At 43.8% G+C, this 20,814-nt stretch overlaps 1 protein-coding gene across 1 annotated transcript; it reads right to left on the reverse strand.

The window, feature by feature from the left end:
* Positions 1-1,782: 1,782 nt before the first annotated feature.
* LOC115113483 (complement C1q tumor necrosis factor-related protein 4-like) lies at positions 1,783-16,037 on the reverse strand. The gene is made up of 2 exons (XM_029641209.2): positions 15,959-16,037; positions 1,783-3,835 (listed from the first exon to the last, which is right to left on the reverse strand). The coding sequence occupies exon 2, from the start codon at positions 3,828-3,830 to the stop codon at positions 2,742-2,744; it is 1,089 nt and encodes a 362-aa protein (XP_029497069.1). The 5' UTR covers positions 3,831-3,835; positions 15,959-16,037; the 3' UTR covers positions 1,783-2,741.
* Positions 16,038-20,814: the final 4,777 nt, after the last annotated feature.

A 20,814-nucleotide genomic window follows, 5' to 3' on the forward strand; every position in this document is an offset into this window, starting at 1 on the left:
AAGCAGTTTGAATATTGTTGAGGTTTAATGTCTCACGAGTAGATTAGCATCATGTTGATATAAGCTCTCCCTATGGGCATGTTCACTGACATGGATGTGCCTTCTACCAATAAGAATACAGAAAAATATACATTAACTTTTATTTATTCACATGTTCCAAAGCATCCATTGTATAACAAGTATTTTTAACATCTCAAGGAGCCAACAAGAAGCAGACGACTAACACATGGGTTGAATGTACCCAGGGCAAAATTTTATGCAGTTCACAATCATTCCTTTGCAAGGACAAAGATATAAGCACAGGTCACCAATGTACCACTTACAATAAAGTTATTTCCAACAAAAAAAGTTATGGATAGAATTACAGTCTCATTACAAAGAAGATCTTCAAAGCTGTTAGATGATTATTCTCCATGACAGCATGCATGAAAATATTAGTCAAAATATTCTCCAAGACTCCATTCCCAATATCATAATGCCTGTTATATCTCTGGAAATTGATCTCACTGAGCTCTAAGAAATAATATTTTTTGTGGGTTTCTTACGCTCTCAAAAGTTGTCATGCTAGTGTATTTTATTTTTTTAAATTTACCCCTTTTTCTCCCCAATTTCATGGTATCCAATTGTTTAGTAGCTACTATCTTGTCTCATCGCTACAACTCACGTACGGGCTCGGGGGAGACTAAGGTTGAAAGTCATGCGTCCTCCGAAACACAACCCAACCAAGCCGCACTGCTTCTTAACACTGTGCGCATCCAACCCGGAAGCCAGCCGCACCAATGTGTCGGAGGAAACACCGTGCACCTGGCAACCTTGGTTAGCGCACACTGCGCCCGGCCCGCCACAGGAGGCGCTGGTGCGCGATGAGACAAGGACATCCTTACTGGCCAAGCCCTCCCTAACCCGGACGACGCTAGGCCAATTGTGCGTCGCCACACGGACCTTCCGGTCGCAGCCGGTTACGACAGAGCCTGGGCGTGAACCCAGAGTCTCTGATGGCTTGCTAGTGGTTAAATATAATTAAAGCTGTTATACAAATTTGGTCCACTCAAGTCGATGACTATTTCCTACTGCAGTCCATGCACATAATGATTGAAATTAGAACTACAAAGCAAATGCTAAACTACAATTTTCCCATACAAATTGAAAAATTATACATCCGTTTATTTTTTTTAAATTCGCTGTATTGAAAAAGTAATTCCACCCTCAGGGTACAAAAGTTGCCACGATTAGTGACACTTGGGCATTAGGGAGTCGAGTGTGACGAAGGATGTGCTCCAAAAGTAGGTTGTGTGAGGGCAGCACCGCAGGAGTGAGTATATGCCTGACACCGCAATCACAGGCAGGTAAGTATTTTTCTCCATGAATCTTGCTCTGGAGGCAGCTCTGCTGAGTGGTCACTAGCTGGCACAGCCACAAAGTCATAACATCTGATTTTAAACATAACCTTAACTACATTGCTAACCCTAATGCCTAACCTTAAATTAAGACCATAAATGACATTTTGACTGCAGCTAGCGGAAATGGCTCAGTTCTGCCTCCAGGGCAAGATTCATGACAAAAATCAATCTGCTATTCGCATAGTAGATGACCATTAATAGGGGGACTAACTATTACTGAAATAGTCTCTCATTATTCAGTAAGTGTCACATTGTGTTTATTCCTTTTGATAAGATGCTAATTCAAACTAAAAAAGGAACACTACCCAGAGATGGTGTACATAACCCAATAGTCCCACACAACTCAGGATATGACCCAGATGAAGACACAGGAGGCGGAGAGTACAGTTCTCATAATATTTATTATACAAGGGGGCAGGTAGAGGTCAGTAATCCAGGGCAGAGTCAATGAGGTACAGAACGGCAGGCAGGGTCAGAGCAGTCAGAACCGGGAAGACTAGAAAACAGCGACTCAAACAGGGAAAAACACGCTGACAAGACTAACTGGCAACAGACAAACAGAGAACACTTGTATAAATACACAGGGGATAATGGGGACAAATGGGAGAGACCTGGGGGGGGACAAGCATAAAACAGGTGAAACAGATCAGGGTGTGACATGGAGAATCAAAATACAGTATTTGCTGGAGAGTAAAACTAACATTATAATTGGACTATATGCTATTTTTCACATGTTTAAATTACCTCTCAAACAGACTGTAATTTGCTGAAGCCTGGGATGATATAGGCAATTCAATTTTCTCCACAGCGGTCACCAGCTGAGGAAATAAATTAAACTCCAATTATGAGCCTGGTGCCCTGAGGTCCAAAACTAGCAGATTTCAAGCTACAACAAGGATGAGTATGGTGTCTGTATTGGTCCAATGGACAGCCCTGCACTGTAACAGGACATTTATTCTAAGTGTTGGTCATGCTTTTTGGTTCAAAATGCCATTTTATTTCATTGTGATCTGACACTGGCCTTATCAGAAACTCACTCTAAAATGAAGGAAAAATACTAAATTTGACACAAAACAAGTGTCCCCATTATTTGACAATGCCTTTCAAGACATTGATAAAGGTATGTTAAAAAATCCAGATAAGTATTAACTGAGACATCATATCCTGAAAATAGCAAAAATGCTAGTATGTAGTAACATCTTCATTAATTCAAGACTGCAAGTTGGAGTTTGACAAAGTAAACCCATTGAAAGAATTAGCTGGACATAGAATAATTGAGTGTAGTAGGTCCACAGCCAACTGTGTTCTTGACACTGTCCCTTATGGCTTCCGGCTCTGCTGTTACTGCTGATTGGTGGCTAGTTTTTGTATTTCTGGATAGACCAGGAAGCCAGTGAAGGTTATATACTTGGCATGGTTGCTGTATGCTCCAAAGCCATCGCGCTGGTGGCTATAAAGCCAGACGATATCACCACGGCGCAGAGACAGCATCAGACTTTGGCTCTGCAGAGCCTTCTCAGTGTCACTGTCATCGTAGATCATGGCCTGCACCTCCAGGTGGTTCTTCATCAGCTTGATTGACAGGGTTTTGTGGGGAAGCTTGCCAGCATTGAAGGAGAAGAAGTAGGCTCCTGGAATACGGCAGGTGAATACACCTTCGGTGACGTTAAAGTCAGCGCCAATGTTGACAAAGTCTGTGTCAAAGGAGATAGGACGGTGTTCTGTGAAGCCCTGGTCCACCCCTACGATGCTCTGAGTGCGGCCAACGGAGAAGGCTGACCTCTGGTCCTCCTCTTTATCCTCTACCTCCTCTCTCTTCTCTACGTTGTCCCTTTCTCTCAGCCCATCCTGGTCTGTTAGGGTGTGGTCATTGGCATTCGCCTCGTTTCCATACATGGGAGTTGGGTCCTCGTGCTTGCGGTCTTGGAAGGTGTAGGTGTCAGGGTAGATTAGGTAGCCATTAAATGTGGTGTAGTGACCTGTGTTGCTGTAGATGGCATAGCGGGGATCACCGTGAAGGCGGAGCCAGACTGTGTCACCAAAGTCCAGCTGCAGCATGGCACTTTGGCTCTGCACCTTACGCTCCTCTCCCGCATTCTCATCATACACAATTGCCTGCACCTCATTCCTGTTCTTCATTAGCATGACTGACAGGTCACGACTGGGGAACTTCCCCACTGTGAAGGAGAAGTAGTATGCTCCGGGGATGCGGCAGCGGAACATGCCTGCCTTTGGATCAAAGTCCCCACCGATGTTAACATACTCCTTGTCAAAGGTCACCACCATCTTTGGTCCACCCTCCATGCTGCTGGTGCGTGCCACTGAAAAGGCAGAACGCAGTTCTGCATCCTCGGGCAGGCGAGCGAAGGCCCACGTGCAGGTTACCTGACACATCAGGCCAATCAGGAGACGGTTAGCTGGTGTAGTCATATTTCCTGTTGGGAAAAAGGTTGGCCCAGTTAATTAAACAACAAAGTCAGGTGCTTAATCTCAATATAATACACAACAGACATACCATAGCAGACCAAAAGAGAGCACTGTGTGGATGTTAAAAAGCAGTTCCGTAGCAGTGTGATACCATGGTGCAGGTTATATATGAATTGACTGTAAGTCAACAATCGAATAGCTCAAGGCTTTGCCAGCTCAATTGAGAAGTAAAATCAGAAACAAGTGAGATTGTTATTAGTGATTCAATACCACCTGGATCCATAGAGGATTGAATCTTCTCTGAGACACTTGCTTTGAAAATATGTTTATCCCAAAACGGAAGCAGCATTAATACGTTCCTAATTAGCACTTAATTTTACCTGGCTAATGAAGGAACAAAAAGAGAGACAATAATATTTGCCCTCCGCTGGCCGAGGTGCCAAACCAACTGGAGAAAACGCACCTTCATCTTCACCCAAAGTCATACGTTTACTCAACATCAATTATATCATGACTTAATTCTCTCCTGTCTCATCACTACAGTATATTGATCCCAATATCTTTGTAAATGTGATAGTGCTTTGACAAAGGGGCTTGCTTTGAAACACGCCAGCGATCAACATCACTGAAAGGAATTAAGCTGCTGTCCAGAACCTTATTTTATAATTGCATCTTTATAAATGTTTCAACATTCTTTATGTGCAAGTTATTATAGTCAGTGAGCATTATTATGTCCACCATTTAAAAGCTTGATCCAAAATACAAAGTCACACTAATCGGACTGTTTCTTTTTTATTGAGGGTAAAAAAAAAAGTCTGATCTACTAGGTCCTGTCATCTGTCAAATGTCTGTGTGTGTTGCAGTAAATATTGATTTTAGGATCAATGCAGGCAGATTTCGATATCATACAGTAATTTCCTAGTCAGGCTACTAAAGTTCAAAACATCTATTTGTCTAATGAGATCTTCTCTTCCTGCCTGTGTAGAGTCATCACTAAAGCCGTAACAGAAGTGGACCAGTCAGAAGGAGTTTCAGACAATGTCTTAAATTTACTTTATCGACATACAGTAGGTTATTCCATGGGGGAGTCTTATAATTTCAAACAGAAAAGAAGGAATTAAACATAAAAACATGAGATCCCATGGGATTGATGAGACTATTTATAAACAGCACTTGGTCTGACATGAACACAATACACATAGTTATCTTCCTTTCCTCTGTCATTGAAGGGGTTGGTGAACGAGATTTGCGTCTTGGCGGTGTGATTCGACGTGGGTGTTATGTTTGCTATATCGTACTCTAGCAGGTATTGCTGTTTGTCCTTCTCGAGTCACGGTCGCAAGAGTTCGCCCTCAAAAATAGCCCGAATTAATCTAAAATAAATCTCTAATTAATTTGGACGTTTGTTTTTTTTCCAACTTTCTCACTGTCTATTACCGGAGTGTCCGTCTGGCAGAGTTTCATAGCAAATCATGTTATACAACAGGTCGCGGCAGAACACAAGATGCTTGCGAATTGGTATGAATTTTGGAATATTGACAAGTAGTCGGGATGTGTGCGCAACGTATCAATTCTTATTGTGACCGAAACAGTGGTAGACTCAATGAACACTATCAAACACATTAGCAAGTGGCCACTCGATAAAGATCTTATCAGCCAATTGTGTTCTTTTAACATAACATTGGTGACGTTATCTTATGTAAACAAGTTGGGGCGCTGAGTGATGTTGGCAGGTCTGTCTCACTGTCTGTAGGTTCTGCCGTGCAATTGGATCGAGCACAATCACTGCAGCTGTTTCTCCGTGCTTGACAATTCTCCCTAGACGTTACCATCCGGTGTTAGTGGGCATGATCGAAATCACCCCTGAAGTATCCAATGGAACTAGGAATGCGGTACAAAGGCAATCCTCCCGGTTTGTTCTGGAGAAGTTCCCAACGCTGTGTAATTAGACGCGGTGGCGAACCACAATATCCATTCATCCAATTACATGCGTTAACCCTTTACTGACTAGAGACGAGTCTCCAGCTCACAGTGATAATTATGGTCAGGCCATGTCAATAAAACCTTTTTCATTATAACAGCTGTTGCAAATCTCAGTTTTGGAAGATACTGACTTTATGATAAACTTATATTATTTACACATTGTAGTACATTTGTACACTGACTAAAATTGATGCAACATAGGCCGTTTTCAACTAGATACATATTTTTTTTGTTGGGGGGCGGGGTTCAGCTGCTCTTTAAGTACTGTGAGGCTATCGGTGAACGACAGTTCTAGTATTGCATGACAGCAGCCTCAAGGATTTGCTGCATTCTGCATTTGACTAGCATGCTGCAAAGAGGTTGCTCATTTCTTCATGGTTGATGCAGAGAGACATGTTGAAACCTGCTCCATGAACGCAGCATCCCTGTTTCCATCCAAAGATGAATCCATCGCTTGTGAATAAATGTAAATGGCAAGCTGACTGAGGGCTGAGTCTTGCCCTTACAGTGAATGTGACATTCTCTGTGTAGATATTCATCACATCTTCAATTACATTGGAGGCATTTACAATTATGTTTTTTCTATTCAACAGAATACATAATCACTTCTATTTTGAATGTTGATAGCTTTGTAATGATTTAATATTTTGAAATCTATTTTGAGTGTTTGCATGTCTTTTTAGGGACACTGTGCAATAACCAGGGGCTATGAGAGTCCAAAATAAGTTAGAATGAGCAGCATTTCCTCATGTTAATTCTGTTGGTGAAAAGCATTCCACCACGCTGAGCCATCTGCTAGAGGTGATAACAAACAAATGCTCAGAAATGAATAAGTCCCATTGGTGGCCAAATAGTCTCATCCCTGGAGTGTCGATGGATCCATAAGTGGGCCTAGGTTGTCAAATGTTAATTTAGATAAAAGCAATAGTAGACTCTCAGTTAAGGGATATTACTTAAATGTAAATATTAGCCTATCGTACGTTTGCAATGATATTAATACGTTTCTGGCAGTATATTCTCGTAGTATACTCAAATAAAATGTCACATAATATATAACAAATATAATATGCTATATGTGCAACATACAGGGCATTCACAAAGTATTCACCCTTCACCCCTTTACTTATTCCACATTTTGTTACGTTAAAGCCTTATTCTAAAATGTATTCAATTATTGTTTTTTCCTCATCAATCTACACACAATACCCCATAACGACAAAGCAAAAACAGGTTTTTAGAATTTTTTGCAAATGTATTAAAAATAAACACATACCTTATTTACATTAGTATTCAGACTCTTTGATATGAGACTCAAAATTGAGTTCAGGTGCATCCTGTTTCCATTAATCATCCTTGAGACGTTTCTACAACTTGATTGGAGTCCACCTGGGGTAAATTCAATTGATTGGACATGATTTGGAAAGGCACACACCTGTCTATATAAGGTCCCACAGTTGACAGTGCACGTCAGAGCAAGAACCAAGTCATGAGGGTAAAGGAATTGTCCATAGAGCGCCGAGACAGGATTGTGTTGAGGCACAGATCTGGGGAATGGTACGAAAACATTTCTGCAGCATTAAAGGTTCCCAAGAACACAGTGGCCTCCATCATTCTTAAATGGAATACATTTGGAACCACCAAGGCTCTTCCAAGAGCTGGCTGCCCATCCTAACTGAGCAATTGGGGGAGAAGGGCTTTGGTCAGGGAGATGACCAAGAACCCGATGGTCACTCTGACAGAGCTCCAGAGTTTCTCTGTGGAGATTGGTGTCCTTCTGGAAGTTTCTCCCATCTTTGCAGCATTCCACCAATTAGGCCTTTATGATAGATCGGCCAGACGGAAGCCACTCCTCATTAAACGGTACATGACAACCCACTTGGAGTTCAACAAAAGGCACCTAAAGACTCTTAAACCATGAGAAACAATATTTTCTGATTCTCAAGATTCTCTTCACTGACATTTTCAATCTCTCCCTGTCCGAGTCTGTAATACCAAAATGTTTTAGGCAGACCACCACAGTGCCTGTGTCCAAGAACACTAAGGTAACCTGCCTAAATGACTACCGACCCGTAGCACTCACGTCTGTAGCCATGAAGTGCTTTGAAAGGCTGGTCATGGCTCACATCAACACCATTGTTCCAGAAACCCTAGACCAGGGGTGTCAAAGTCAAATGGACGGAGGGCCAAATAAAAAAATCAGCTACAAGACGAGGGGCCTGACGCATATAGTCTAGTGAACCTAATTGAACCTACTGAAAACCTAACAAATATATTACAATATGATCAGATAAATAAAGCAATATTTTCTTATGGCTCTGTCAGTAATCTTTAATTTTCAACAGACACAAAAGACAAATTTCCTTTATATAAATATCCCCATAACATGAACATTAAATGAAAGAAACCGGTATTCAAGGCACCATCAGTAGACTATATTTTCTATTTTAGCAAAAGTGGGCTAAATTTACTTCAAAGAAAAAAACAATAATAGCAATTTTCTATCATCCACTCAACTGAAATATTTTTAAAATATAATTGGATTGAAATACAAAAAATAAAGTGCAAAAATCTATTAATCAAAAACAACACTTTGTTTAAGGAGAAGTAACATGCAGTGAAAACAAATATTAAATTTTAACTTTTAAACTTGAACTGAGTAAAACTCTAAATATGTGATTGCACAGTAATGTTCACTTGTTTGAGGTTGAGGGTGATACTTGGTGGTGTCCCATCTTTTCCACAAGTTCATCAATGTTCGGGGTAAGGCTCTGAGCTGAAGAAATCCTCAGAATTGAGTGGAGGTGTTCAGCAGTAAGTCGACTTCTGTGTGATGTTTTGTTCAGGTTCATCAAAGAAAACAGTTGTTCACACAGGTATGTGCTCATAGACAACGTTTGAGCAGCCTGGATGCAGCTGGGGCATTGTGCCGGGAGGAAACTCCGCAGCACCCACTGCCGCATATTTTGCCCTCAGTGCATCATTGCATTGGAGGTCAATCAACTCCATTTGGAGGTTTGGTGGTGAGCTTTCCAGCAAATGGGTTACCGAGCAGTTCCAACCTGCTTTTTTGTGCTTCAAAGTCAGCAAATCGGCGTCGAAAGTCAGCGGCAAGCATACCTATTTTATCAGCCAACTGTGTGCTCGGGAACGCACTGGTAGAGAGCTTCTCTTTCATGGTCTGGCAGCTGGGAAAGTGGCTCAAATTTTCTTTCCGCATCAGAGTCAGTTTGGTTTTAAATGCCTTCACTGTACTGTACATATCAGAGATGACACGATCCCGACCCTGCAGCTGCAAGTTTATTGCATTCAGATGACTCGTAATGTCACACAGAAAAGCCATTTCACAGAAACATTTCGTCTCGGAGTTGTGTTGTGTCTTTCCCTTTGCTGTCCAAGAACAGACAAATCTCCTCACTGACTCGAAACATCTTTGAAGCACCTTTCCCTGGCTTAGCCATCGCACCTCTGTGTGATAAGGCAAATCACCTCCGTTTCTAACTCCGTCAGAAATGCCTTGAACTGGCGGTGATTCAAACCTTTGGCTCTGATAAAGTTAACTCCATGCTCCATTTTCAAGGCTTTACCGGCTTCCTGGTGTATGATACAATGATAAGCTGTCAGCTCACCTGTCGCGTTTTCCTCTTGCATCTTTTCCCGATCTTCGCCACCAGTCCGCTCCTGTGTCCACACATCGCAGGTGCTCCGTCGGTTGTCAAACCCGAGTTTTTCCCAAGGCAGCTCCATCTCATTTACACATCTTGACACCTCTTCATACAAATCATGCCCCGTAGTTGTGCCATGCATAGACGTAAAGCCAAAAACTCCTCTGTCACGCTTAGGTTGGAGTCCACTCCTGAAAATTGACAACTGGGCAATGTCAGAAATGTCATCCACAGCCAAGGAATATGCAATAAAATCTTTTCCCTTTTTCACAAGCTGCTCTTTTAGATTGATGGACAACTGGTCTACTCTCTCGGCAATGGTGTTTCTGCTCAGACTCACATTTAAAAAGAGTTGCCTTTTTCTGGGCAAACTTCGTCACAAACTTTAATCATGCAGTTTTTGATGAAATCCCCTCCGTAAATGGCCGGGCTGATTTAGCGATCTCTTCTGCCAAAATAAAACTGGCCTTGACAGCAGCCTGGCCTTGTGATTTGGCTTTTTTGAACAGAGCCTGTCGAGATTTGAGGCCTCGTTTTAATTCCTCTGCCTTTTGTAGCCTTTGTTCCATGTCCATATTCTTGTTTTTGTCCGCGTGTTTCGTTTCATAATGTCGTCTCAGATTATACTCTTTCAGTACCGCCACACTTTCTCCACACAGAAGACACACAGGTTTTCCAGCTACCTTCGTGAACATATACTCCGACTCCCACCTTGTTTGAAACCCCGGTTCTCAGTATCCACCTTCCGTTTTGCCATTTTTGATGGGTATCTGAAAGTTAATTTTACTGTGATGCTGACGACTGCTGTGCCAATAAATATTGAAATGAAGCAGCCTACTGCCGGTGCGTCACCTTTGCATTGTGGGAAATGTAGTATTGGTGCGTGTAAAAGATCTGCGGGCTGCCGGCTTGCTGCGGGCGGTTCTAGATCATCCCAGGGGCCGTAAAAAACCTTCTTGCGGGCGGATGTGTTGACTCTGACATATGTGCCCTAGACCCACTCCAATTTGTATACCGCCCCAACAGATCCACAGATGATGCATCTCTATTGCACTCCACCCTGCCCTTTCCCACCTGGACAGAAGGAACACCTATGTGAGAATGCTATTCACTGACTACAGCATTCAAAGCTCATCAATAAGCTAAGGACCCTGGGACTAAACACCATCTGCAACTGGATCCAGCTGGTAAGGGTAGAGAACAACACATCCGCCACACTGATCCTCAACACATGGGCCCCTCATGGGTGTGTGCTCGGGCCCCTCCTGTACTCCCTGTTCACTCATGACTGCATGGCCAAGCACGACTTCAACACCATCATTAAGTTTGCCGATGACACAACAGTGGTAGGCCTGATCACCGACAACGACGAGGCAGCCTATAGGGAGGTCAGAGACCTGGCCGTGTGGTGCCAGGACAACAATCTCTCCCTCAATGTGATCAAGACAAAGGAGATGATTGTGGACTACAGGAAAAAGAGGACTGAGCACGCCCCCATTCTCATCGACTGGGCTGCAGTGGAGCAGGTGGAGCAGGTTGAGAGCTTGAAGTTCCTTGGTGTTCAAATCACCAACAAATTAACATGGTCCAAGCACACTAAGACAGTCGTGAAGAGGGCAAGACAAAACCTATTCCACCTCAGGAGACTGAAAAGATTTTTCCTCAGATCCTCAAAATGTTCTACAATTACATCATTGTGGTTACATCACTGTCTGGTGTGGCAACTGCTCAGGCCTCCGACCGCAAGGCACTCCGACCGCAAGACACTACAGAGGGTAGTGCAAATGGCCCAGTACATTACTGGGGCTAAGCTCCTTGCCATCCAGGACCTCTATACCAGGCGGTGTCAGAGGAAGACCCTAAAAATTTTCAAAGACTCCAGCCACCCTAGTCATAGACTGTTCTCTCTGCTACCGCATGGTAAGCGGTACCAGAGCGCCAAGTCTAGGTCCAAGAGGCTTCTAAACATCTTCCACACCCAAGCCATAAGACTCCTGAACACCTAATCAGACTATTTGCATTGCCCCCCCAGCCTCTTTTTACACCGCTGCTACTCTCTGTTGTTATCATCTATGCATAGTCACTTTAATTACTCTACCAACATGTACATATTACCTCAACTAACTGGTGCCCCAACACATTGACTCTGTACCAGTACCCCCTGTATATAGTCTCGCTATTGTTATTTTACTGCTGCTCTTTAATTACTTGTTACTTTTATTTCTTATTCTTGTCTGTATTTATTTATATATTTTTTAAACTGCATTGATGGTTAGGGGCTCGTAAGTAAGCATTTCACTGCAAGGTCTACCTGTTGTATTCAGGGAATGTGACTAATACAATTTGATTTGATGAAACCAAGACTAAACACTTTGGCCTGAATGCCAAGCATCACGTCTGGAGGAAACCTGGCACCATCCTTATTCTAATACTAATCAGGATCGAGGGATAGATTAATGAAGCAAAGTACAGAGAAATCCTTGATGAAGTCCTGAGCGCTCTGGAGCAGGTTCTCAGACTGGGGGGCGAAGGTTCACCTTCCAACAGGATAATGACACTAAGCACACAGCCAAGATAACGCAGGAGTGGCTTCAGGAGAACACTTTGTCTGCTGAATCTTTTAAGCAGGAAGACAGGATCACAAAAACCTCGACATTTGGCATTGACCCACAAAAACATGTAATCAAGCACAAACTCATTTTCGCAAGCACATGACCGTGGCAATAGCACCGCTGTCAAGGGAATACATCAACAGTGTTTATCATTATGCCCTGATAATTAGGTTTTCAATAACCCAGCATAACCACCTCTTAAAAAGAACCTAAAAGTAACAGCCACCCAGGAGTTGTTTATGTAGGATTATGTTAATCAGACATCATGTTGCTACAGCATATTTCAGGTTCATGTTATATGATACACAAGGTTCAAATGAAATAGGCACACAGAAACACAGTGGAATCATATCCATATTCAAACTTTGAACAAAATCTATATTTGTTTATTGCGTTCTCATTTATTTTTTTATTTTTTTTCAAATATGAGAAGTGGCTTCTCTTATTTATTCCTATTTTTATTGTATGCTTCTTATTATATTTCCACTTACAGGATACACTACAGAGGATAATACTGTATATCCCACTTGTGAAAATCAACAGAGAAAAAAATCAACAAGTTAAAAGCCTACATTTTCATAGTAACTAAAACTAGACTTACGTGTGAAATGTGTTTTTACACGTTCAAAGAACATCATTGCCACATCATTGCTAAAGGTGATGAGAGGCAATCTCAATGAGCGAGCCACTCAATCTCTCTCATAGGCATAAATTGGTGAAATAGCCCCCTCTCTCCCATATGATCAGCCTCTGAATATAACCTGCTCAATACTAATTCCAGCATAATAGCATCCCTCTGTCAGCTATCAGTGGTAATTCATGTAAATCATACATGACAATGAGGTGTACCGCCACTATGCCATAGTTACAACCCTGTAGGCACCAGACATATTTCTGATACCATAACTTTTGTCATCCTATCATTGATCTATGAACAACAGTTAATTTGCTTAGTTGGTGCATTTATCAATGGAAGATGTGCGTACATTTCATGTTATTGTAAATTTAAGCTAAGGTTATGTGTTGACTGTAGTTTTTCCTCTCAATAAACTCACCACCCTTCTCTGCATTTCCAAAATGTACATTTCTGCTTAGCATCACCTACTTCTGGTGTCACGCCCAGATCTGTTTCACCTGTTCCTGTGATGGTCTCCACCCCCTCCAGGTGTCGCTCATTTCCCCCAGCGTATTTATCCCTGTGTTTCCTGTCTCTCTGTGCCGGTTCGTCTTGTATGTTCGTCAAGTCAACCAGTGTCTTTTTCCCGTACCCCTTTTTCCTATTCTCTTTTTGATAGTCTTCCCGGTTTAGAATCCTGTCTGACTCTGGACTGCTTTCCCACCTGCCTGATCATCCTGTCTGCCCTGACCTTGATTCTGCCGCCCCTTCGGTACCTTTTGAACTCTTTTGCCTGTCCACGACCATTCTCTTGCCTTATTGGATTAATAAATATTGTAAAACTCCAACCATCTGCCTCCTGTGTCTGCATCCGGGTCTCGCCTTGTGCCATGATATCTGCTTTGAATACTGATGGTTTTTATCATCTTTGCACCACTGACATTGGGGATCAGATGGATATGTTCTTTGACAGCGCAGGGCGACTGACCAATGGTTAAAGCCAATTTTAGTACATCGACCCCTGAGTGTGGATGGATATTAACATTTACATTTAAGTCATTTAGCATTAAAATGCAGACTTCAGTCAGAGGACCCTGGTATCTGAGATCACACGACGGGTCCCTGCCGCTTCTGTCCCTCTTATTAGTCACATCCTCGCCAGATGTCATCTCACTGCTCAAGTGGAGCCTTTTAACACGAGGCGTGGATCTGTCACCATCTGGGGTCATTGGCTCAAACGAGAGAAAAGGGGGAGGAGAGAGAGAACCAGCAACAGGGGGAAAGGAGAGCAAAGAGCTTTTTAAAATGTCAGGCTTGAGAATTAATCTGTATCTGTGAAACTATTTGACGTTTTGCGCATACCACCATGATTAAAAAACAGAGAGGAAAAGCTCTCCCTGGACTGGCCCTTGATGCACAGTTCCATCATTTATAATGCGACAGCAGTAATGACTCAGGAGTACACAGACACAGTCCATTAACAGCGAAGCACGGTTTGTGTTCGCTCTACACCCTACCAACAGGAGCAAGACACCTGGTGAGAATCTCACATATTGATTGTGTGAAGAGAAGAGGCTCACTGAGCAGTTGACTTGACAGCTCCCCAAACGGGTCCATAGTTGGACTGGATTCAAATGGGTCTCAAGATTTAAAGGGCTGAGGAAGACTCGCAGCAAAGAGTATCAAACACAGACACTGTTTGGGGACTGAAGGGACCTCTACACAACAACCACTGCCCATGGGACAATGTATGGGCAGTGGTTGTTGGTGGAAAAAGTACCCAATTGTCATGCTTGAGTAAAAGTAAAGATATCTTAATATTAAAATGACTCAAGTAAAAGTGAAAGTCACCCAGTAAAATCATACTTTAGTAAAAGTCTAAAAGTATTTGGTTTTAAATATACTTAAGCATCAAAAGTATAAATCATTTCACATTCCTTATATTAAGCAAACCAGACGGTGCCATTTTCTTGTTTTTTTTAATTCACGGCTAGCCAGGGGCACAATAACACGCAGACATAACTTACAAACTTTAGGATGTGTTTAGTGAGTCCGCCAGATCAGAGGCAGTAGGGATGACCAGGGATTATTGATAAGTGTGTGAATTAGACCATTTTCCTGTCCTGCTAAGCATTCAAAATGTAACGAGTACTTTTGGGGGTCAGGGAAAATGTATGGAGTAAAAATAACTTTTATTTTCTTTTGGAATGCAGTGAAGCAAAAGTTGTCAAAAATATAAATACTAAAAAAGGGAAATGCTTATGTTCCTAGTTCCTATCAAGCAATGCAGTAAATTATGCACAATTATCCTTCCAGATCCCTCTGTCCTACAGTATCATAAACCTCTGCAGTGTTGCGCTGGAACATTTAAAAATTAGGAAGATTTAATATTAGCAACAAAAAATAAAATACCATAATGACATTGATATTACCTCTGTGTGAAATATCAAACAATATCAAACACTTTGACGTTTAACAGTCTTGTTTTGTATTGTAAACTTATGTGGTTAAAACCAGATATCTAGATACTTGGCTACATGGGTAGTGGCAACTCTGCCAAATGTGTGTACGACTGAGCCTGTAATCCTCCCACTCACATTTTGAAGAAAGAAAATCAAAACATCAACTCCCTCTGACTAGGACACCTGCCTGACCGAGTTTGCTTTTATGTACCAATTGGAATTGGATAAGATTAAAGCCTCCCCTGTGTTTAATCATCTCCTTTCTTCTCTATACCTCCCACTGCTGTTGACAGATCAACCTGAACCTGGGATTGGGTGGGAGATGATAGGAGGTGCTCTTTCTTTGTCAGCATTCTCCATGTGCTGTAGATGAATATTCTATATGCCCACGCATCCGCCTACGAGATGTTATTACCTTCTTCTGGTCTATGCATTGGAAACACTCAAATATGAACAAAGGAAGAGACATTGAGAACACAGCAGGAGATGTACATCGGCAGAGAGCATTGTTGCTGGAGTCAACTAATAAACCACAATCTCAAGGCTACAGCAATCCTCTCCCCTCCCTGAGGTGAAGAGGGGTACATGATAGATAAAATGATACATTCCTATATACTCAGCAGTGTTTGGCACACCGTCCAGATTCCGTATTGATGTTGCTGTAGATCGGTGCGGACAAATAACGCATGTTGCTTGGACGCAACAAGATTCTAAAATGCACAACGTCTACTTCATGCAAGAGAAAAAAAGTAACCTCCTCTATACTGCAGTAATCCTTCATTCGAGGTGTCCTTACCTCTGTGTAGTAGACTGTGCTGTAGGAGAGAAATGCTCAAAGTTCTCCAAAAGAGCTTCTGCACCAGGAACTGTCTTTGTGTGTATCAACCTGCTGCTGCTGTCTGGGAGGCTGTGTAAGCAGCACACCCACATATATATACACACTCACTGGAGGATATGGGAGTGATAAAGGGGCTCCTCATCTGATCAGGGAGACTCTGGAAGTGCAGAGCACTCCTCCACTAAGGCATTTTCGGAAGCGGGGGGACACAAGGGGGGGATTGGAAAAGGTGGGGGGGATTTTTGATGTGATATCTTGGCATGGTCTTCCATGTATCTCAAACAGATCATGTGTTTACAGAATGTGCCTATATTTTCTAATTGGATGTTTGTGAATGTTTGTTTGCATGTGTGCATAATGGTTGTGTGTGTGTGTGCGTGCGTGTGTGTGTGTGTGTGTGTGTGTGTGTGTGTGTGTGTGTGTGTGTGTGTGTGTGTGTGTGTGTGTGTGTGTGTGTGTGTGTGTGTGTGTGTGTGTGTGTGTGTGTGTGTGTGTGCGTGTGCGCGTGTGTGCGTGCGTGCGTGCGTGTTCACATGAAAGAGGAGGAGAGAGCCTGTCAGGGTTTAATCACTGAAGGGCTTTGTTATATTGCAACAATGTTGCCAATTTCACACTCATCCACATTGTTATGGTCATTATCCTCATTCTGAGTGGGGAAGAGGGTGGAAGAAGGATAGCATGTAATGTCTTCAATTTGAAATGTATCTAACAATACTTATTTTATATTCTCATTCAAATGTCACATTCTGTTCCTACTGCACATATTTAAATGAGCCATCCTTCAATGTGTAACTTTTCCAGGATTTGGCACACACAGTGTCCCAGCAGCAGGTGCTGCTAACTCAGCACCACGTAGACCTCCATTCGGTTCATGTTTGCAACAAATGACCCATTTTGGCTCCGAACAAACAAGGGGAGAGATGATGCCACCAAAGTTGTCGTTCTCTCACCCTTTGTGATCAGTAGCCCTCCATTCTTCCTCCACTTTCCCGGGTAATCAATAAGACCGGAGTCAATGTAAATGCTGCATGGATGGCACATAGAGGTTCAGGTTGACATTTGAAGGCCGTTTAATAGTCTCTAGTGTGGATTGGTATGTGTTCTGGTTTAAACAGAATCTCATTGAAATATCGTAAAATGCTAAAGAGATCAGTAATCTCAACAACAACAAAAGCATGGCTATTATTATTATTATGAATGGGAAATGACATTGACAAGTGGTAGTTCAGGGCAACGTTGACAGTTGACAGGAATGAGCAATCAAGTCGGAGAACAAAATATGGTTATTACAATGTAAAGTGACGTCAAATCAAATGTTATTGTTCACATACACATGGTTAGCAGATGTTATTGCGAGTGTAGTGAAATGCTTGTGCTTCTAGTTCTGACAGTGAGAGTGGCATTGGCAAGGTGCAATAGATGGTATAAAATACAGTATATACATATGAGATGAGTAACGCAAGATATGTAAACATTATTAAAGTGGCATTATTAAAGTGACTAGTGATCCATTTATTAAAGTGGCCAATGATTTCAAGTCTGTATGTAGGCAGCAGCCTCTCTGTGTTAGGGATGGCTGTTTAACAGTCTGATGGCCTTGAGGTAGGAACCTGTTTTTCAGTCTCTCTACTGACCTCGCCTTCTGGACGGTAGCGGTTTGAACAGGCAGTGGCTCGGGTGGTTGTTGTCTTTGATAATCTTTTTGGCCTTCCTGGGACATCGGGTGGTGTAGGTGTCCTGGAAGGCAAGTAGTTTGCCCCCGGTGATGCGTTGTGCAGACCGCACCACTCTCTGGAGAGCCCGGCAGTTGTGGGCGGTGCAGTTGCTGTACCAGGCGGTGATGCAGCCCGACAGGATGCTCTCAATTGGGCATCAGTAAAAGTTTGAGGGTTTTAGGTGACAATACAAATTTCTTCAGCCTCCTGAGGTTGAAGAGGCGCCTTCTTCACCACACTGTCTGTGTGGGTGGACCATTTCGGTTTGTCTGTGATGTTTACACTGAGGAACTTAAAACGTTCCACCTTCTCCACTGCTGTCCCGTCGATGTGGATAGGGGGGTACTCCCTCTGTTGTTTCCTGAAGTTCACGATCATCTCTTTTGCTTTATTGATGTTGAGTGAGAGGTTGTTTTCCTGATATCACACTCCGAGTACCCTCACCTCCTCCCTGTAGGAGTACAGGAGGGGGCTGAGCACGCACCCTTGCGGGGCCCCAGTGTTGAGGATCAGCGAAGTGGAGATGTTGTTTCCTACCTACACCACCTGGGGGCAGCCCGTCAGGAAGTCCAGGACCCAATGGCACAGGGCGGGGTTCAGACCCAGGGCCTCAAGCTTAATGATGAGCTTGGAGGGAACTATGGTGTTGAATGCTGAGCTATAGTCAATGAACAGCATTCTTACATTCCTCTTGTCCAGATGAGATAGGGCAGTGTGCAGTGTGATGGCAATTGCATCATCTGTGGACCTATTGGGGTGGTAAGCAAATTGAAGTGGGTCTAGGGTGACAGGTAAGGTGGTGGTGATATGATCCTTGACTAGTCTCTCAAAGCACTTCATGATGACAGAAGTGAGTGCTACGGAGCAGTAGTAATTCAGTTCAGTTACCTTTGCATTTTTGATTACAGGAACAATGGTGGCCAACTTGAAGCATGTGGGGTCAGCAGACTGGGATAGGGAGCGATTGATATATGTCCGTAAACACACCGGCCAGCTGGTCTGCGCATGCTCAGAGGACGCGGCTAGGGACGCTGAGCCTTTTCTATCATAGCATTTGTCATCCTCCTTTCCTCCTTGATGTAACAAGTCACACATGACTTTGACATCATGACTATGGAAGGTAGGGGAGAAAGTTGGAGGGAATGTTTATGAGGAAAATGCCGACGTGTTTATTGCTTTAATATAGCCCTTCTGGTTTCAAATCAGGGCCTATTGAGCGAACACTTATTCAAGGATGCCAAGCATAAAAATGTAATGCAGAAGGATCTATTTGTTATTTTGTTATTTTACATTTACATTTACATTTAAGTCATTTAGCAGACGCTCTTATCCAGAGCGACTTACAAATTGGTGCGTTCACCTTAAGACATCCAGTGGAACAGCCACTTTACAATAGTGCATCTAAATCTTTTAAGGGGGGTGAGAAGGATTACTTTATCCTATCCTAGGTATTCCTGAAAGAGGTGGGGTTTCAGGTGTCTCCGGTAGGTGGTGATTGACTCCCCTGTCCTGGCGTCGTGAGGGAGTTTGTTCCACCATTGGGGGGCCAGAGCAGCGAACAGTTTTGACTGGGCTGCGCGGGAACTGTACTTCCTCAGTGGTAGGGAGGCGAGCAGGCCAGAGGTGGATGAACGCAGTGCCCTTGTTTGGGTGTAGGGCCTGATCAGAGCCTGGACGTACTGAGGTGCCGTTCCCCTCACAGCTCCGTAGGCAAGCACCATGGTCTTGTAGCGGATGCGAGCTGCAACTGGAAGCCAGTGGAGAGAGCGGAGGAGCGGGGTGACGTGAGAGAACTTGGGAAGGTTGAACACCAGACGGGCTGCGGCGTTCTGGATGAGCTGTAGGGGTTTAATGGCACAGGCAGGGAGCCCAGCCAACAGCGAGTTGCAGTAATCCAGACGGGAGATGACAAGTGCCTGGATTAGGACCTGCGCTGCTTCCTGTGTGAGGCAGGGTCGTACTCTGCGGATGTTGTAGAGCATGAACCTACAAGAACGGGCCACCGCCTTGATGTTAGTTGAGAACGACAGGGTGTTGTCCAGGATCACGCCAAGGTTCTTAGCGCTCTGGGAGGAGGACACAATGGAGTTGTCAACCGTGATGGCGAGATCATGGAACGGGCAGTCCTTCCCGGGAGGAAGAGCAGCTCCGTCTTGCCGAGGTTCAGCTTGAGGTGGTGATCCGTCATCCACACTGATATGTCTGCCAGACATGCAGAGATGCGATTCGCCACCTGGTCATCAGAAGGGGGAAAGGAGAAGATTAATTGTGTGTCGTCTGCATAGCAATGATAGGAGAGACCATGTGAGGTTATGACAGAGCCAAGTGACTTGGTGTATAGCGAGAATAGGAGAGGGCCTAGAACAGAGCCCTGGGGGACGCCAGTGGTGAGAGCGCGTGGTGAGGAGACAGATTCTCGCCACGCCACCTGGTAGGAGCGACCTGTCAGGTAGGACGCAATCCAAGCGCGGGCCGCGCCGGAGATGCCCAACTCGGAGAGGGTGGAGAGGAGGATCTGATGGTTCACAGTATCGAAGGCAGCCGATAGGTCTAGAAGGATGAGAGCAGAGGAGAGAGAGTTAGCTTTAGCAGTGCGGAGGGCCTCCGTGATACAGAGAAGAGCAGTCTCAGTTGAATGACTAGTCTTGAAACCTGACTGATTTGGATCAAGACGGTCATTCTGAGAGAGATAGCGGGAGAGCTGGCCAAGGACGGCACGTTCAAGAGTTTTGGAGAGAAAAGAAAGAAGGGATACTGGTCTGTAGTTGTTGACATCGGAGGGATCGAGTGTAGGTTTTTTCAGAAGGGGTGCAACTCTCGCTCTCTTGAAGACAGAAGGGACGTAGCCAGCGGTCAGGGATGAGTTGATGAGCGAGGTGAGGTAAGGGAGAAGGTCTCCGGAAATGGTCTGGAGAAGAGAGGAGGGAATAGGGTCAAGCGGGCAGGTTGTTGGGCGGCCGGCCGTCACAAGACGCGAGATTTCATCTGGAGAGAGAGGGGAGAAAGAGGTCAGAGCACAGGGTAGGGCAGTGTGAGCAGAACCAGCGGTGTCGTTTGACTTAGCAAACGAGGATCGGATGTCGTCGACCGACAGAGATG

Source organism: Oncorhynchus nerka, linkage group LG28 (genome assembly GCF_034236695.1).
Source record: "Oncorhynchus nerka isolate Pitt River linkage group LG28, Oner_Uvic_2.0, whole genome shotgun sequence".
NCBI classification, from domain to species: domain Eukaryota; kingdom Metazoa; phylum Chordata; class Actinopteri; order Salmoniformes; family Salmonidae; genus Oncorhynchus; species Oncorhynchus nerka.

Excerpts from the sequence above, each read along its gene's own strand:
- LOC115113483 (XM_029641209.2), bottom strand. The coding sequence starts at position 3,830 with ATGACTACACCAGCTAACCGTCTCCTGATTGGCCTGATGTGTCAGGTA.